The 15477-nt window shown below is 42.3% G+C and overlaps 1 protein-coding gene across 1 annotated transcript in view; it reads right to left on the reverse strand.

The window, feature by feature from the left end:
• The window catches only part of LOC140479084 (nuclear body protein SP140-like protein), a 53146-nt gene that overhangs the window by 10211 nt on the left and 27458 nt on the right, over nt 1–15477 (reverse strand). Inside the window, exons 7-10 of the mRNA XM_072572942.1 lie at nt 14698–14754; nt 4876–4953; nt 3638–3692; nt 2148–2246 (exon numbers count right to left, since the gene is read on the reverse strand). Of these exons, the coding sequence (XP_072429043.1) occupies nt 2148–2246; nt 3638–3692; nt 4876–4953; nt 14698–14754 (289 nt within the window). The remainder of the gene's footprint in view (nt 1–2147; nt 2247–3637; nt 3693–4875; nt 4954–14697; nt 14755–15477) is intronic.

Here is a 15477-nt window from a genome sequence, read left to right on the forward strand (position 1 = left end):
GCATCCAAGGAACAGGATAATCAACATTTTGGGCATAAGCCCTTCTTCAGGAATCAAGGTCTTTTCCCTGGGCTGGGGGAGTCCAAAACTAGAGGGCACAGGTTTAGGGTGAAAGGGGAAAGGTATAAAAGGAAATTGAGAGGCAACTTTTTCATGTAGAGGGTGATGCATGTATGGAATGAGCTGCCAGAGGAAGTGGTGGAGGCTGGTACAATTACAGCATTTAAAAGGATTTGGATGGGTATATCAATTGGAAGGGTTTGGAGGGATACGGGCCGGGTGCTGACAGGTGGGACTAGATTGGGTTGGGATATCTGGTCGGCATGGACATGTTGGATCGTGGGGTCTGTTTCCGTGCTGTACATCTCTATAACTCTACGACTCTAAGAGTAAAGACTTTACAGACTCAATACAGTCCAGTATGCTAAAAGGTGTTTGTCATGGGGTTGGGATTTCAGGAAAGAATTTTGTGATCAAATCAAGTTTAGAGCTAAAAAACAAGATGCATTTAGAGATTACATAGCAGATAATAAATGGAAATTAGGACAAATACAAAGAAAATGCAACAGCTGTGGAAAAAAAAGATTGAAAAACCATTAACAAAATGTATTGTGGTCAATAAAAAGACTTTGATTGATACAGATCACTGCCATGATGTTTGCAAATCAATGGTTGCAAATAGATTGGGGAACAGCAGAAATATGAACGTAACTTTTTGTCTTAGTTTCAATTGAAGAGATGGATATTGGAATTTCATCAGATTTTGGAATATATATTGGATTCCTCATAGAAATATTGACTGAAGAAATCACACAAATACTTAAATACCAGAAGATGAGGTAAGAAGATCATTGCAACAACAGTTTCTTCAAAACTTCAAATACATGTTTTTTAAAACTTAAAATTGAGTTGCTTGGCTGTTAAGCATCTAATAATAACAATCAGTCAGTTAGTGTGGATTTTAATTGAAGATATTAAGTAAAACTCAAAGATGTTTTATCAACACACAGAAACACGAAGGTAACTAAGGAAAAATTATGGCAAGTTAGAAACCAAAAGATAACTTCTCTGTGGAGTTGGAAGACATAGTCAAGAATCTGAATGAATATTTGCTTGCTTCACAGACTGTTTGTTGCTTATATGAATGATTTACACTTGCACATAAATGACGATTAAAAAAGTTTAAAAATAATGTGTTAATGGCTGCTGAGAATTAAAGCTATAGACTATAGGAACAGGTCAACAGACTAACCGGGTGGCTAGCCAAGTGGTAAAATGAGGTAAAAATGATGAAGGGCTTTTGCCCGAAACGTCGATTTCGCTGCTCGTTGGATGCTGCCTGAACTGCTGTGCTCTTCCAGCACCACTAATCCAGTAAGTGGTAAAATGGACTAACCCACTGACAGACAACAGCCTTGACTTGACTGAGGGCAACTCCCCTTCAACTTTATAGCCCTTTGGTTAATGCACGTACATACATTTACCATGCAAACTGCTGGCATATGGTGTGGGTGTAAGATGAAGATGGGACAGTGCCATACAGCAGCATATCCACTCTCCTGACTGATGACTGCTGACAACCAGTACAAGCTGCTTTGTTTTGTGTCTGACTGAACAGCAAGGCAAGTCAGCCTTAAAGCTCTGTTTAAGGGAGCAAAACATAAAAAGGCAAGGAAAGACAAGAAAAGGCAGAGTGAGTGTGCATGAAGAGAGCATGGTCCAGTACATAAGCTGGAACCCTGAGCCTGTGTACAAAGTAATCTTTGCAGCAGCATTGCAAGAGAGGTGCTGGTCTCATACAAAGGGTAGCATTAAAGCACAGAACCATACTATAAGTGGATTAGAGATGCACCACAATGATGTGGTGAGGCTGGTGCACGTCAGATGCCAATGATATGAACATGGGGTGTGTGTGACATACAGCGTTGCTCTGAGATTTTGGTTCCAGGCTGGATGGTCAGAGTTGCAAATAATGAGCTGGAGTTCTTCAGATCTTCATGAGGGAATTTTTCTTCTCGAGCCAGCAAGTAGCATCAATGTGCAATCATTTTCTAAATGTATACATTCAAATACAGAAGTACACGCATAATTGATAATGATTGCACACAATCTTACATGCACTCAAGCAAAAACTATTGAATCCATACCTGTTGTAAACCTGTTTTTGTACAGGAATGCTTTCAAGGAACCACATGTAACTGGGAGCTTGTTTGAGGAGAAATCATCCTGTTCGGTGTTCTTAGGCTCTGCACATTACAACAAAATGGTTACACAGAACAGGGAGGCTTGTTGTGTACAAAGACAATGTTGCGTGTTTTGGAGGGAGGCAGTGTGTGCTGCATTAGTGCAATGTGAATGTGTGTGCATTCCGCAGATTGAGTGGAGTGGAGTGTAATATCTGATTATTTCCCACTTCGTCTCAGGACAGCATCAGCTCAATGCCTGTGTACAAATCCAAATTCTCAAGCCATGTGATCCAGGTTATCTTTCCCTTAAATTGTTAAATCCTCAGTGAGAAGTGCCATCTTATGGACTGGTGATGGACTGGGCATTTTTTTCAGAAATAATTGTCTGCAGGAATGGAAACAGTTGCAATTTGTGGGATGAATAATGACCTCTTGAAGAGCATTCAAAGGATTTCCAATAACATTCAGACTTTAGCATCAACAGGCATTTTAAAGGGCATGACAGCCAATGAAGTGTTTTTGAAGTGTAGTCTCTATTGTCATTGAAAAAATCATCACAGTCATTTTTGTGATGTTATTTGAAACATAAATAATAGCCAAATGGACACTTTCCCCCCTATTGGTATACCTAAAGACAACTGAAAATTTCACTCAAATAAACATAAAACACTGCACATGTTGGAAATCTGTAACAGACATGAAGAATGCTGGAGAAAATCACCAGGTCTGGCAGCTTCTGAGGGCAGAGTTAATGTTTCAAGTCCTATATACACCTCCATCTTTTGAAGATTTATTTATGACTCTGTGCACTCTTTGGTGGAACAAAGTAGTTTTGATCCCAATAGTTCTGAAAATGTTTATGAGGCTGTTTCCAGGTGATGAAAGGATTGTCTTATGAGTAAATGTTGAGAGAGTTGGACCTCTACTCATTGGAGTTTTGAAGAGGGAGGACCTTATTGGAACATATTAGAATCTAAGGCGGCTGATAGGCTGGCTGCCAACAGGATGCTTCTCCTCAAAGACCGAAAGGACACTATTTCAGAATAAATGATCTCCCATTTAATATGGTGACCAGGAAGAATTTCTTCACTCAAATGGTTCTAAAACTTTGGAAATTCCTACGCCAGACAGCTGTGAAAGTCGAGTAATTGAATATATACAAGCCTGTGACAGACATTTTTAGAGTGATGGGGAATCAAGGGTTATTGGGAACAGTCAGGACTATGGGGTGGAGGCCAAAGGAGATTAACCATGATGTACTTGAATATGATACCTAACTCAATGGCTCATGATGCTTGCTCATGGATCTATTTCTTACATTCACAGTGTTCATTACCCACTTACTATTGTCTTTTTAATACTGGACCTGAAAACAGCCTTCTTATTTCATTCACTTATTTCTTATTAAACAGAATTTAATGATCCACTTCCAATTTTTTTTCTGTGCTCACCTGATAACTCAGCTTCATGGTGGATGGTAGATTTCCTCACCAACCCAATGTAGCTCTGAAACAGCAACACATCCCATTTTATATTGCATGTCTTCTTAAAAAGCAGTGCCAGGTCACTACTGCATGGACTTCACCAACATCCAGGCTCAAAATGATTCATATTCGTGACCTGTCTGTTCCACGTTCAGAGCAAGTCCCAACCCAATTCTCACAAATTTGTTTCTTGAGGTATCTTTTTGTTTAGTTCATTAATGGGATGAGGGCATCACTTGGCTAGGTCAGCACTCATTGTCCATCCCTAATTGCCCAGAGGGCGGTTAAGAGTCAGCCACATTGCTGTGGGTCTGGAGCTACGTGTAGGCCAGACCAGGTAAGGATGGCAGTTTCCTTCCCGAAAGGATATTAGTGAACCGGATGGGTTCTTCCAACAGTTGACATGGATTCATGGTCATCATTAAACTCTTAGTTTCAGATTTTTATTGGAATCAAACTCGACCATGGTGGGAATCAATTCTAGGTCCAGGACCATTACCTGGGTTTCTGGATTAATAGTCCTAACAGAGTAATAGGATACTGTCACGAGGCCATGGTGTCACTCTGCATCTTGTAGTTATATTGCCATAATGAACTCAGGGACTCCACTTATCTTTACAATGGAGTGCGGGGTAGGGGGGAGGGGTCAGCCATTGATGCTAGTGACACATTCAGGCTTGATTGTCCCAAAGCACTCCTGGATAACCTTCCATTCACCGTTCATTACTCTGTGAAATTTTTCCCACATCAATATGCAGCACCGTTACAGTCATTGAGGATGTGATTTGTGTCTTTGATTTGGACTGTTCCAGTGCTGTGTCAAGGATGGAGAGTGGAGAGATCCATACAGGGATTTGGGAGGTGACAACACATTTCGGATCTGTGGAGAGAGGTTAGAGACGGGTGGCATTTTGTATGGACAGAACAATTAAAAATAAACATTTTGGAGTGGGATTGATAATAGATGCTTGGAAAGGAAGCTGTAAAATGACCTAATGAGAAATATCTTTTACACGGAATGAATATAGGGCAACCTCAATTATCCAAACGACATGGAGCGGGGTGTTTAGCCAAGCATCGGGACCTTGAGATCTTGTTCAGATAATCCGAAATTCGGATAATCATCATTTGGATAATCGTGGTTGCTCTGTAGGTGGAAGGAAAGACACCTCAAAGAAATGCATCCATTTTAAAACATTCCTTACCCCTACCTCGGATCTGGGTTCACTTTCAGAGGATGTAGAATCAGTGCTGGTGTCACTGTTAGATTCAATGTTGTGCTTCTGCAATCGAAAATATGGGAAACTGTTACAACACCAGCATCGGTGGAGACTCTGGCATAACTTTCAAGCCAACTTCACCAGACTCAATCATAACCTGTACACCAGCATTAGTGCCCACCCTCACCATAACCTATAAAGTGGTCATTGCCATCCCTTCAACCATAACCTGTACATCGACATCATTCTAGATTCAATTGTGGTTTGTGTACTAAGTGTGATCATAGGACATAGACATCAACTACTCTATCTAGTCAGACTTCTGAGAGTATCTTCTCAAATTTCATGTCCACGAGACATGAACAGAGATTATAAGTGGTTTTAAAAGCTTTTCTATTAATTTTTAATGAACTTTGCTGGTTAAAACATGGCTGCTGCTAATGTTGCAAATTGACCACAATTTCCGGAAGGACCCTAATCATCAGTTACTGGGACACAGCTCAGACATAATTCTCCTGGAATAGTACATCCTTTTATTATGCAGATCCCTGCAGAACAGAAGTACAAAGACCAGAAGGTCTGATATCCCTATTCAATTCAGAGCAAAAGGGAGCTTCTGAAATTCATTACGCTTCAAGTGGCATTAATAGTTCACCACTGTTCTCAAACAAGTATAACATAGAACATACAGCGCAGTACAGGCCCTTCGGCCCTCATTGTTGGACCTGTGGAACCAATTTGAAGCCCATGTATCCTACACAACTTCATTTTCATCCATATGTCAATCCAATGAGCATTTAAATGCCCTTAAAGTTCACAAGTCTTCTTCTGTTCAGGCAGTGCATTCCATGCCCCTACTACTGAGTAAAGTACCTCTGACATCTATATCTATCACACCTCAATTTAAAGCTATGTCCCCTCGTGCTAATCATCACTATCTGAGGAAAAAGGCTCTCACTGTCCACCCTATCTAACCCTCTGATTATCTTATATGTTTCAATTAAGTCACCTCTCAACCTTCTTCTCTCTAATGAAAACAGCCTCAAGTCTCTCAGTCTTTCCCTCCATACCAGCAACATCCAAGTAAACTTCCTCTGAATCTTCTCCGAAACTTGCGCACAGTGTGCGGCTGCCTTGTCTCCTGAATGGGGAGTGGACTTAGCAAGTGCTTGCTGCGTCAATCCCATTTAACTGATTGGGGGCGGGGAAGGTGGGCTTCAGCAATGCTGCAGGTCCCTTACACACAAGTGCGTTTCTGCTCAGAAACAAACCCTGAGACACAGAGAGAGAGCAAAGCAGGCAGAGCAAGGAAAAAAGGAAACTACAGATAACTCCGAGCCCCAGAGGAGAGATAGTGAATCAATTAACTGAATAATCAATTATCCAAACGAAATAATGCCCGCCCATCTCATTCAGATAATCAAGGCTGTTCTGCATTCACAACTCTACCAACCTTAGTGTCATCTGCAAATTTACTAATCCATCTTTCTGTGTGCTCATCTAGGTCATTTATAAAAATAACAAACAGCAGTGGCTCCAAAACAAATCATTGCGATACACGACTAGTAACTGAACTCCAAGATGAATATTTCCCATCAACTGCTACCTTCTGTCTTCTTTCAGCTAGCGAACTTCTGATCCAAACCGCTAAATCACCTTCAATCCCATACCTCTGTATTTTGTGCAATAGCCTACCGTGGGTTTCCTTATCAAACATCTTACTGAAATCCATATACAGCACACCAACCACTTTACCCTCATCCACCTATTTGGTCATCACCTCAAAAACTCAACACGGTTGGTGAGTCACAACCTACCCTTCACAAAACCGTGTTGACTATCCCTAATCAATTTTCTAGATGCTTGTAAGTCTTATCTCTTATAACCTTTGCCACCAAATGAACAATGATCCTGGTCAGAGAGACAGAAATCAATTGTTACATATATTTGATCACATTAAGTTGAAACAGATTCATCCAAGAAACTCATCACATGACTGACACTCTTGGTCTGTGAGATAAAGCTATAATTGTACATTCTATTTAAACTTCTTCATCCAGTAAAGTCTAGTTATTGTTAACATCAATCTGATAAGAATCTAACTGCTGATACCACAGTCATTCTCCAGGTTTAGCTAAGATGGTCTGTGGTCTAAATCTCCTTCAAAAGCCAGTTTCAAAAAGAAACCTTAGTTTCAACAAAAAAAAGGACAAAGTCCATACATTAACACCATCCTTCTGTGCTTTCATTAGATTTGTACTCAGCTGAATGCAAACTCTGATGAAAAGGAACCATCAAGAATACTAATATTTTGGACGTGCAGAAGTGTAGAAATTAATTTTTCACTTATCTATTTCCTCTCCATTTTTTCTTTATATTGTTATGTGTGTATAAGTCGTGGCAATCACTCCACAGATTTAAATGCATGAATACACCATATTGTGGTCTTAACCCTAAAGAATTTGCTGTAGGTTTTTTTATAAAATTGGATTTCTCACAGAAACTGAAAGAATACTGAGAGGCATGGGATAGAGTGGAGTTTTTCACAAGTAGGAGAGACTAGGTTCTGAAGGAACAGCCTCAGAGTGAAGGGACGACCCTTTCGAAGTGAGATAGGCAATTGTGGCCCAGCGATATCATTGCTGGACTGTTAACGTGGAGACCCAGGTAATATCCCAGGGAACCAAGTTCAAATCCCACCTCGACAGAAGATGGAATTTAAATTCAATGAAAATCTGGAATTAAGAGTCTAATGATGATTGCCAATTGATTGCCATCTGGCTCACTAATGCCGTTTCAGGAGAGCAGCTGCCATCCATTCCCCGGTCTGGCCTACATGTGACTCCAGACCCACAGCAATGTGCTTGACTCTTAATTGCCCTCTGCATTTAAGGATGGGCACGAAATGCTGGCCTAGCCAGTGACAATCTCATCTGGTGAATGAATAAAAACAAAATGAGGAGGAATTTCTTCAGGCAGAGGGTGGGTGGCTATGTGGAACTCACTGCAGCAGAGGGCTGTGGAGGCCAAGTCATTGAGTGTATTTAATGCAGACAGATAGTTTCTTTGTTAGTGTGGGATCATGTTAAATAATGACTGGAATTGGTGAGTGGTGAAAATTGCCTCTTTTATTCAGCAATCACAGCACAAGTTTGAGGCAGCAATAGAATCCCGAACTACAGTTCTTGCAAGAGCCCCTTTACACACAATTCTTACACATTTTAAAATGCCGTTACTCTAGTGTTACATCTTTTATCCCTAGTACAGAAAGGTTTGAGGGGCTTCTGTCCTAGGAGACAGGAGATGGATGAAAACATATGCGAAGTGTTGTCTGCTACTTCTGACAGGACGTCTGTCCGGTCAGAGTCAGAAGGTCAGAGATGTACAGCACAGAAACAGACCCTTCGGTCTAACTTGTCCATGCCAACCAGATATCCTAACCTAATCCAGTCCCATTTGCCAAAACTTGGCACATATCCCTCTAAACCCTTCCTACTCATATATGCATCCAGATACCTTTTAAATGTTGTCAAAGTGCCTTATCAAAATTCAAGTACAAACAACCTCTGCTTGCATAATTGGGAGATTTTAGCCCTTTTGTCTTTTAAGTTAGTAACTGTTAATGGAAATGCTAGGCCTATATTCTCCAAATAAGTTAGAAGATGTACCTATACTTAATAAAAGAATAAAGGATATTAAACGGATTACTGCAGCTGGATTTCATTCATTCATACAATTTCATAGAAGTGCTGTTTTGTCATATAGTTTCTTAAAGGGATAACGGTCCAGTTAAAAAGTATTTAATAGATACTTAATCTATTCAGCTCCAGGAGATGTTTGGTAAGGACTGATTAATATTATAATGTTTCGTGGAGACTTGTTGGGGATGGTGTTGTTCTGTAAGCTACACTTATTCAGAGGTAAACGCTGCTATAGCAAGGTCTGATAAGGTGTGGAAATGCAGTAAAATATAGCGAGCTGCTGAGTGAGTTATTAAAGATAACCTATAACACAACATTTCATAACACAATATGTCCCACAATCCTCCCTTTTGATTCCACTGAGACCTTTTGAAGAGAACCACAATTCTTATTCGAGCTTACAGAATTTTAACAGTTTGGCAACTACACTTTACAAAAAACACAATTGAAATAACAGTAGCAAACATCATGGTGGTCAGTCAGTCTCTGATCCCGCTGTATTGTGACATGCCTATTGATGTGGGAGGCATGAATGCAGGTCTCCTTTCCCCAGACCTTGACAGCGCTGGTATGGTCCTTCCCACCTTGCGCCTCAGGGTTCCTTGTGGGTCTTATTCACAAAAAACCCACTCGTGACCTCCCTCCAGCCCATCTTTCTCGGCAGCCAATATCTCTAATGAAGCAGAACTTACAGCATCGGTCAGTGCTTGACAATAGGATAATAGAGCATCACTCATAAGATGACTTCCCCGGGACTATTGTCCCGAGGAGGGACATTGGCCTGCCTGTCACTATTTCAAATGGACTCAGACTGGTCATTCTGTTGGAGGTAGCCCTGATGCTACACAGAGCTATCAGTAGAACCTGGGGCCAGGGTATTCCCTCATGGTGGTGTTCAGCAAGTTGCTGTTTCAGGATCTGATTCATCCTTTCCCCCTCGGTAGCTGGAGAGCTTCCAGTTCCAGCAAGTCCTAGACTTCTTTTCCATTTCTGATGGGGATTCCTGCAGCCATTAGGAATCCGCACTGTCTCCATTGTTGGCCAAAGTCGTGGGCAATCCCAAAAGCATAGCTGGAGTCCATATAAATGTTGCTGTCACCACAATCCACATCATCATGGCATCAGGAAGCCTATCCCCAGAGAATCGGCACAGCAAGCAGAATTCCAGACTCTGACTGAAGCCTGCAGAATGGCAGAGGATCAGTCTGCCAACATTTATACGGAGTTGAGAGTGTGGTACTGGAAAAGCACAGCAGGTCAGGCAGCATCTGAGGAGCAGGAAGATCAATGTTTTGGGCATAAGCCCTTCATCGAGAATGTGTTTTCGCCTGATGAAGGGCACACGCGTGAAATGTTGATTCTCCTGCTCTCCTGCTCGACTCTGATCTCCAGCATCTGCAGTCCTCACTTTCACCAACATGCACATAGCTCATACTGCTCTCAAACAGCTCCCCCATCTGAGGGCTACACTGTCCAATTTCCCAGAGTTATGTCCAACGGGTCTCAGGCTGTCCCACATTCCTGGGCCAGCACCACTCTCAGATAGTCCTCCCTCTCATGTACAAGCAAGGTAAAGGGTTTTCCGATATTGGGGATTCCTAATGCTGGCGCAGAACAAGGTGCATCTTTTAGGTCCTGGAAGGCTTCATCCTGTTCCCTTGTCAGTACAATCTGTTCTTTTGAGTCCAGTTTCCCTTTCAAGATGCTGTTAAAGGCTGGGCTATTTGGGTGTATGAATCAACCCAGCATCATTTAAAGTTACACAGACCCAGGAAAGCCCACAGTTCTCAGATTGTCGAGGGTTGTTTGGCTGCCTGTATGGCTGCAGGCCAGCTTTGGGTGATTTCCCTTTTCCCGTGGGAGACTTTCCATCAGAGATAGTTGACCTCTTACTGGGCAATCTGAACCTTCTCAATACTGGCCTTATGACCTTTTTGTTGCAGGTGGTTTAGAAGGTCTTTTTCAATTTGTTTTTCTTTTTCTGAAGGTATCAGTGTAGCATCCATGTACTGAACGATAAGTAACTGGGTTACGGCATTATGCAGAGGCGATTTGTAAGGCCATGTGGTATACAGTCAGGCTGTTGTAGAAGCCCTGTGGTAGTCAGGTACTGATGTTGATGTACAGTTAAGGCAAACCACGACTATACTTTAGGTGCTAGGAGTACTGACCAGAGGCCGTTAGATATATCTATGACTGAAAACCACTTGTGGTCTGGTGTTAGGGTACTGATTACAGACAAGGAGTTGGCTACTGGTGGGGCCATTTGATCAACATGTTGGTTAGCTTTCCTGTAATCTATAGTTAATCTCCATTCCCCACTTGCCTTTCACACGGACCACACCAGGTTATCAGGGGTGCTGTGGGTTTTTACCAGGATCCCTTTTTCCTTTAACTTCTGTATTTTCAAGAGGATCCCTGCAATTGTCATCCAGCCGATGGGATACTGTTTGGTACAAGGTGGAGCGTTCCTGTAAAAGTGGAAGGTTCCATTTTCAGAAACCCGCTGTCATCCTTGTTTTTAGCCCAGATGGAGTGGTCATTTAGTTCTTCCCCTAGTAGGGTTCTGATGGTCCATGTTACCTGCCCATTATTGAAATGTAAAGAGGAATTCGGCTGGGTGAGGATACCCATTCTGAGGAGCGGCTGGGCTACAGGTCCTACCCATGATTCCTAAAGGGCACATGCCCGAAACGTTGATTCTCCTGCTGCTCGGATGCTGCCTGACCTGTGCTTTTCCAGCACCACACTGGCGACTACCTATATAAAAGGTTAATAGCTCTTGGGGGCCAAATTTAAGGTGAATGGGATTGGTCTGATTGATTTCAATCCTGTCAGCACCTGCTCCATAAGGTGTCCTCACTGTCCTGTCTAGTAGATGGTCTCATATCTCTGGGGTAGGCACGTCAATTCTGCTCCTGTATCCAAAAGGCACTCAATGTCCAGGTTGCCCGCATACAGTCCGTCTCCCCTCTGCTGACATAAAGCCAGGAGGATTGTAGAGGGGCACAGAGAGGGCTCTTCCGGGTTTTGGTCAACTTCAGCAGCTCATGCTGCTGTTGGATGGTTAGTTTTTTAAACAGTTCTGGGAGATTGGTCTTACTCCCAGCTTCCAGGGTCTCCTCTTCCTCATTGCTTGTTCAGCGACCTCTCCTTTTCCTTTTTGCCAACACCCGCTGGCCCAGTGGCCTTCCTTCCCACAGAAGTGACACTTCCCTGGGTATTTGTCTTGGCAGGGTTACTGGGGGTCTGTTTCATTCGTCCTGTCTAAAGGACTCGCAATGCGGCACCCATACCTCAGTTGAGTTGGAGGGGTCAGTCCATCAAGTCATTGTAATTAGTCCCCCTCTGGTCCCAGTCCGCTTTGGTCAGCTTTAACATTTTAGTGAGCTCAGGTTTTAAGTCCGGCCACAAAAGCAGATTTGAGCGGGCCATAATCACAACCTTCAAAATCCCTGACAGCCCGCACATTTGGGATGCCTGCATATTCTTTCCAGGTTGTCCTAAACATTTGCTCATATTCTGGGATTTCTCCTGTGGGTTTTTGACAGCAAGCTGTGACTTATGTCCAATTGGTCTGATGCGGACTATACCCCTGTAACCAATATTATTTTTGCTGTCCGGCCAGCTTGCAGCCCCTGTCTCCAAGAGCACCTCTGACTGCCTCATGGAGACAGTGACCTTCTCTTTTAGTTACAATAATGTTCAGAATTTGTATGGATGGAGCATATATATCCCTCTTAACCAGTTTAGACTTTCCCATGTCTTCATTGGCCTCTTCTTTGGGTGAGGTATTTCTTTAGACCATTTGTCTATATTCTCAGGGGTTGCAGATGTCCATTTCAGTCCATAGTACCAGAACATCCACCTCACTGCTGTTCTCTGATCTCTGCCTGACCATATTTTTCAATCTTTGCTTTCCTGGTTTTTAGAGATCATTAAAATGGTCCCAGGGATATACAGTCCTCATTGCTTTCACTGCTAGAGTCCCTCTGTTTCCCAAGGGCAATAGCTTTGTTTGTCTGAATCCCTTCCTGGATGTCTCGGGTGGTCGGGTACAAATTCTGTGTGGGCTTGGGAACTGGGGGAGAAACTGACAGGACTATTATCTCATTCTTCAGTTTGTTGTTCTCTTTTTCAAGCTCCTGATTTTTAAGGTGAGCAGTTTCCTGTTTGGATCTTTCTTTCTGCAGCTGCTTAGGCACTGCTTTTAAATCGCTCTAAGTTGGCTTATTTCATGGTTGTGAGTTTATCGGGTCATGACGTCATTTCTCTGGTGAATTTGTCCCATTAATACAAATGACCATTTAATTCAGTCTTTATTTTTCTGTTGGGTGGTTTTTCCCCAGACCCAACCTCGTCATCGAGGGTCCACTGTCCTTGGGGCATATTATACTTCAGCCCGATTTTGGTTAGCGCCTTCCCTAACGTGAACTATACCCCAAGCTGTTCTGCAACTGCAGCAGCATTTCTTTCTCAGTTACGTTATGAGGGGCTAGCTCGCCTTGAGACCTTGTAGGCAGTTTCCCGGCATTAGTCATGATCACCCTAATTCACGGGTTGTGGGCAATTTCATGCCATGGTTAATTCCCTGCCAGAGATTATGTCAGCTGATCCAAGGTCTATACGCAGGAAGCTTCTTACACTTGAAGAATGATAGGTGACCAGTCAGTTTAGATGGTAGCCCCAGGGATCCTGCCCAACTACGCTAAGTTGTGCGATCATTTCAAATAACAAAAATAGATGAGTGGCAAAAATAGCCTCTTTTATTCAGCAATCACAGCACAAACTCAAGGCAGCAATAGAATCCCGAAGTACAGTTCTTACAAATATTAATTCCATTATTATGGTGTTACATCTTTTATCTCTAGTACACAAAGGTTTGACGGGTTTCTCTCCTGGGAGACAGGAGATGGGTTAAAACATGTGCTAAGTGCTGTCTGCTACTTCTGATGGGACATCTGTCTGGTCTGCTTGCATAATTAGGAGATGTTAGTCCTTTTGTCTTTTAAGTTGGTAACTGTTAGTAGAAACGCTAGAACTATATGCTCTATCTAAGTTAAAAGTTGTACCTCTATTTAGTGAAAGAATAAAGGATATTAAACTGCTTACTGCAGCTGGGTTGAGAAATTTATTTATATTTGCCGGAATGCGATAAATTCATTCATGCAATTTCATGGAAGTGCTTTGTCAGTGGGTTTCTTGAAGGGAAAATGGCCCAGTTAAAAGGTATCTAACAGGTAGTTAATCTATTCAGGTCCAGGTTGGTAAGGGCTGATTAATACAACAATGTTTCGTGGAAACTCGTTGGGGATGGTATTGTTCTGTAAACTACATGTATTCAAAAGGTAAACACTGCTAGTAGCAAGGGCTGATAAGGTGTGGAAATGCCATAAAACATAGTGAGCTGGTCAATGAGTTAATAAAGAAAAGCTATCACACAATATCTCATAACACAATACCTCACACTAGTAAGGGATCAAGGGTTACAGGGAGAAGGCAAGAGAATAGAGTTAAGAAACAGATTGGCCATGACTGAATGACAAAACAGACTCAATGAACTGAATGACCCAATTCTGCTCCTATGTCTTATGGTCTTATGAACACAACCTTCTCAGAGTGCATACTTCCCCAATTATTGTTTCTGAAACTTTAGCCACGAGCCTGTCATTACTAAAATACTTCTCTTGAAAGAGGATATAAGATTGACACCACCCTCATGTTGAGTAGTGTGTTATTTTTAACCAGGTAAAAGTGAGGACTACAGATGCTGGAAACCAGAGATTCCTGATGAAGGGATTTTGCTCGAAAAGTTGATTTTCCTGCTCCTTGGATGCTGCCTGACATGCTGTGCTTTTCCAGCACCACTCTGATCTAAATACTGCTGTTTTTAACTTACAGCAATGAAAGATTTTCAATTTCACATTGACTGGTACCTATGCATGAAATAGGTTTGGGACAACTTTGCTGATGCATTAAGACCCTCGAAATCCTCTGAATATAACTCTGTAGCACACAACCGGTTTGCTTGGCTCCACTATATTCTGAGCAGCTACAACCTCCCCTGCTCCCAAAGTAAATATTGAATTCAGGGTCTGATACTTACCTTAGGGCGGACTGTTTTAAACTTCCTCTTGCCATTTGGACATACCAAATAATTGTTCTGCAAGTAAAAGAACCAGGTCAACACATTTCTAGCTGCTCAACTGAAAAGGTACAATAATAAAACTGACATGAACAATTATGTTGCATTCATTCCTAACACACTGAAATCCTGGATCAGCTACAGCTTAGGTTAGCTAAAGAATAAAGCTCTTTCTACACTGTTGCAGCCAAGTCAGGTCAGCTGCAGTATTGCTAGATACAGAATGAAGGTCTCTTTTTGCTTTTATTCGGTCATGAGAAGTCAGCTTTGCTGGCTGGGGCCAGGATTTATTGCTCACCCTGGGTTGATCATGAAAAGGTGGTGGTGAATTGCCTTCTTGAACCACTGCTGTCATGTCATGTCGGTGCACTCATAGTGCTGGTAGGAAGGCAGTTCCAAAGAACAAAGAAAATTTACACCCAGGAACAGGCCCTTCAAGCCTGAGCCGATCCAAATGTACTGTCTAAACCTATGTATCCCTCTGCTCCCCATCTACTCATGCATCTGTCCAGACGCAGCTTAAATGAATCTACCGTGCCTGCCTCTACCACCTCTGGTGGCAACGCTTTCCAAACACCCACCACCCTCTGTGTGAAGTACTTGCCGCGTGTATCCCCCTTAAACTTTCCACCTCTCACCTTGAAAGCATGACCTCTGCTTATGGAATCCTTCAACCTGGGAAAAAGCTTGTCTCTATCCACCCTGTCTATACCCTTCATGATTTTGTCAACCTCAATCTCC

This window comes from Chiloscyllium punctatum, chromosome 6, assembly GCF_047496795.1.
Source record: "Chiloscyllium punctatum isolate Juve2018m chromosome 6, sChiPun1.3, whole genome shotgun sequence".
Taxonomy (NCBI): domain Eukaryota; kingdom Metazoa; phylum Chordata; class Chondrichthyes; order Orectolobiformes; family Hemiscylliidae; genus Chiloscyllium; species Chiloscyllium punctatum.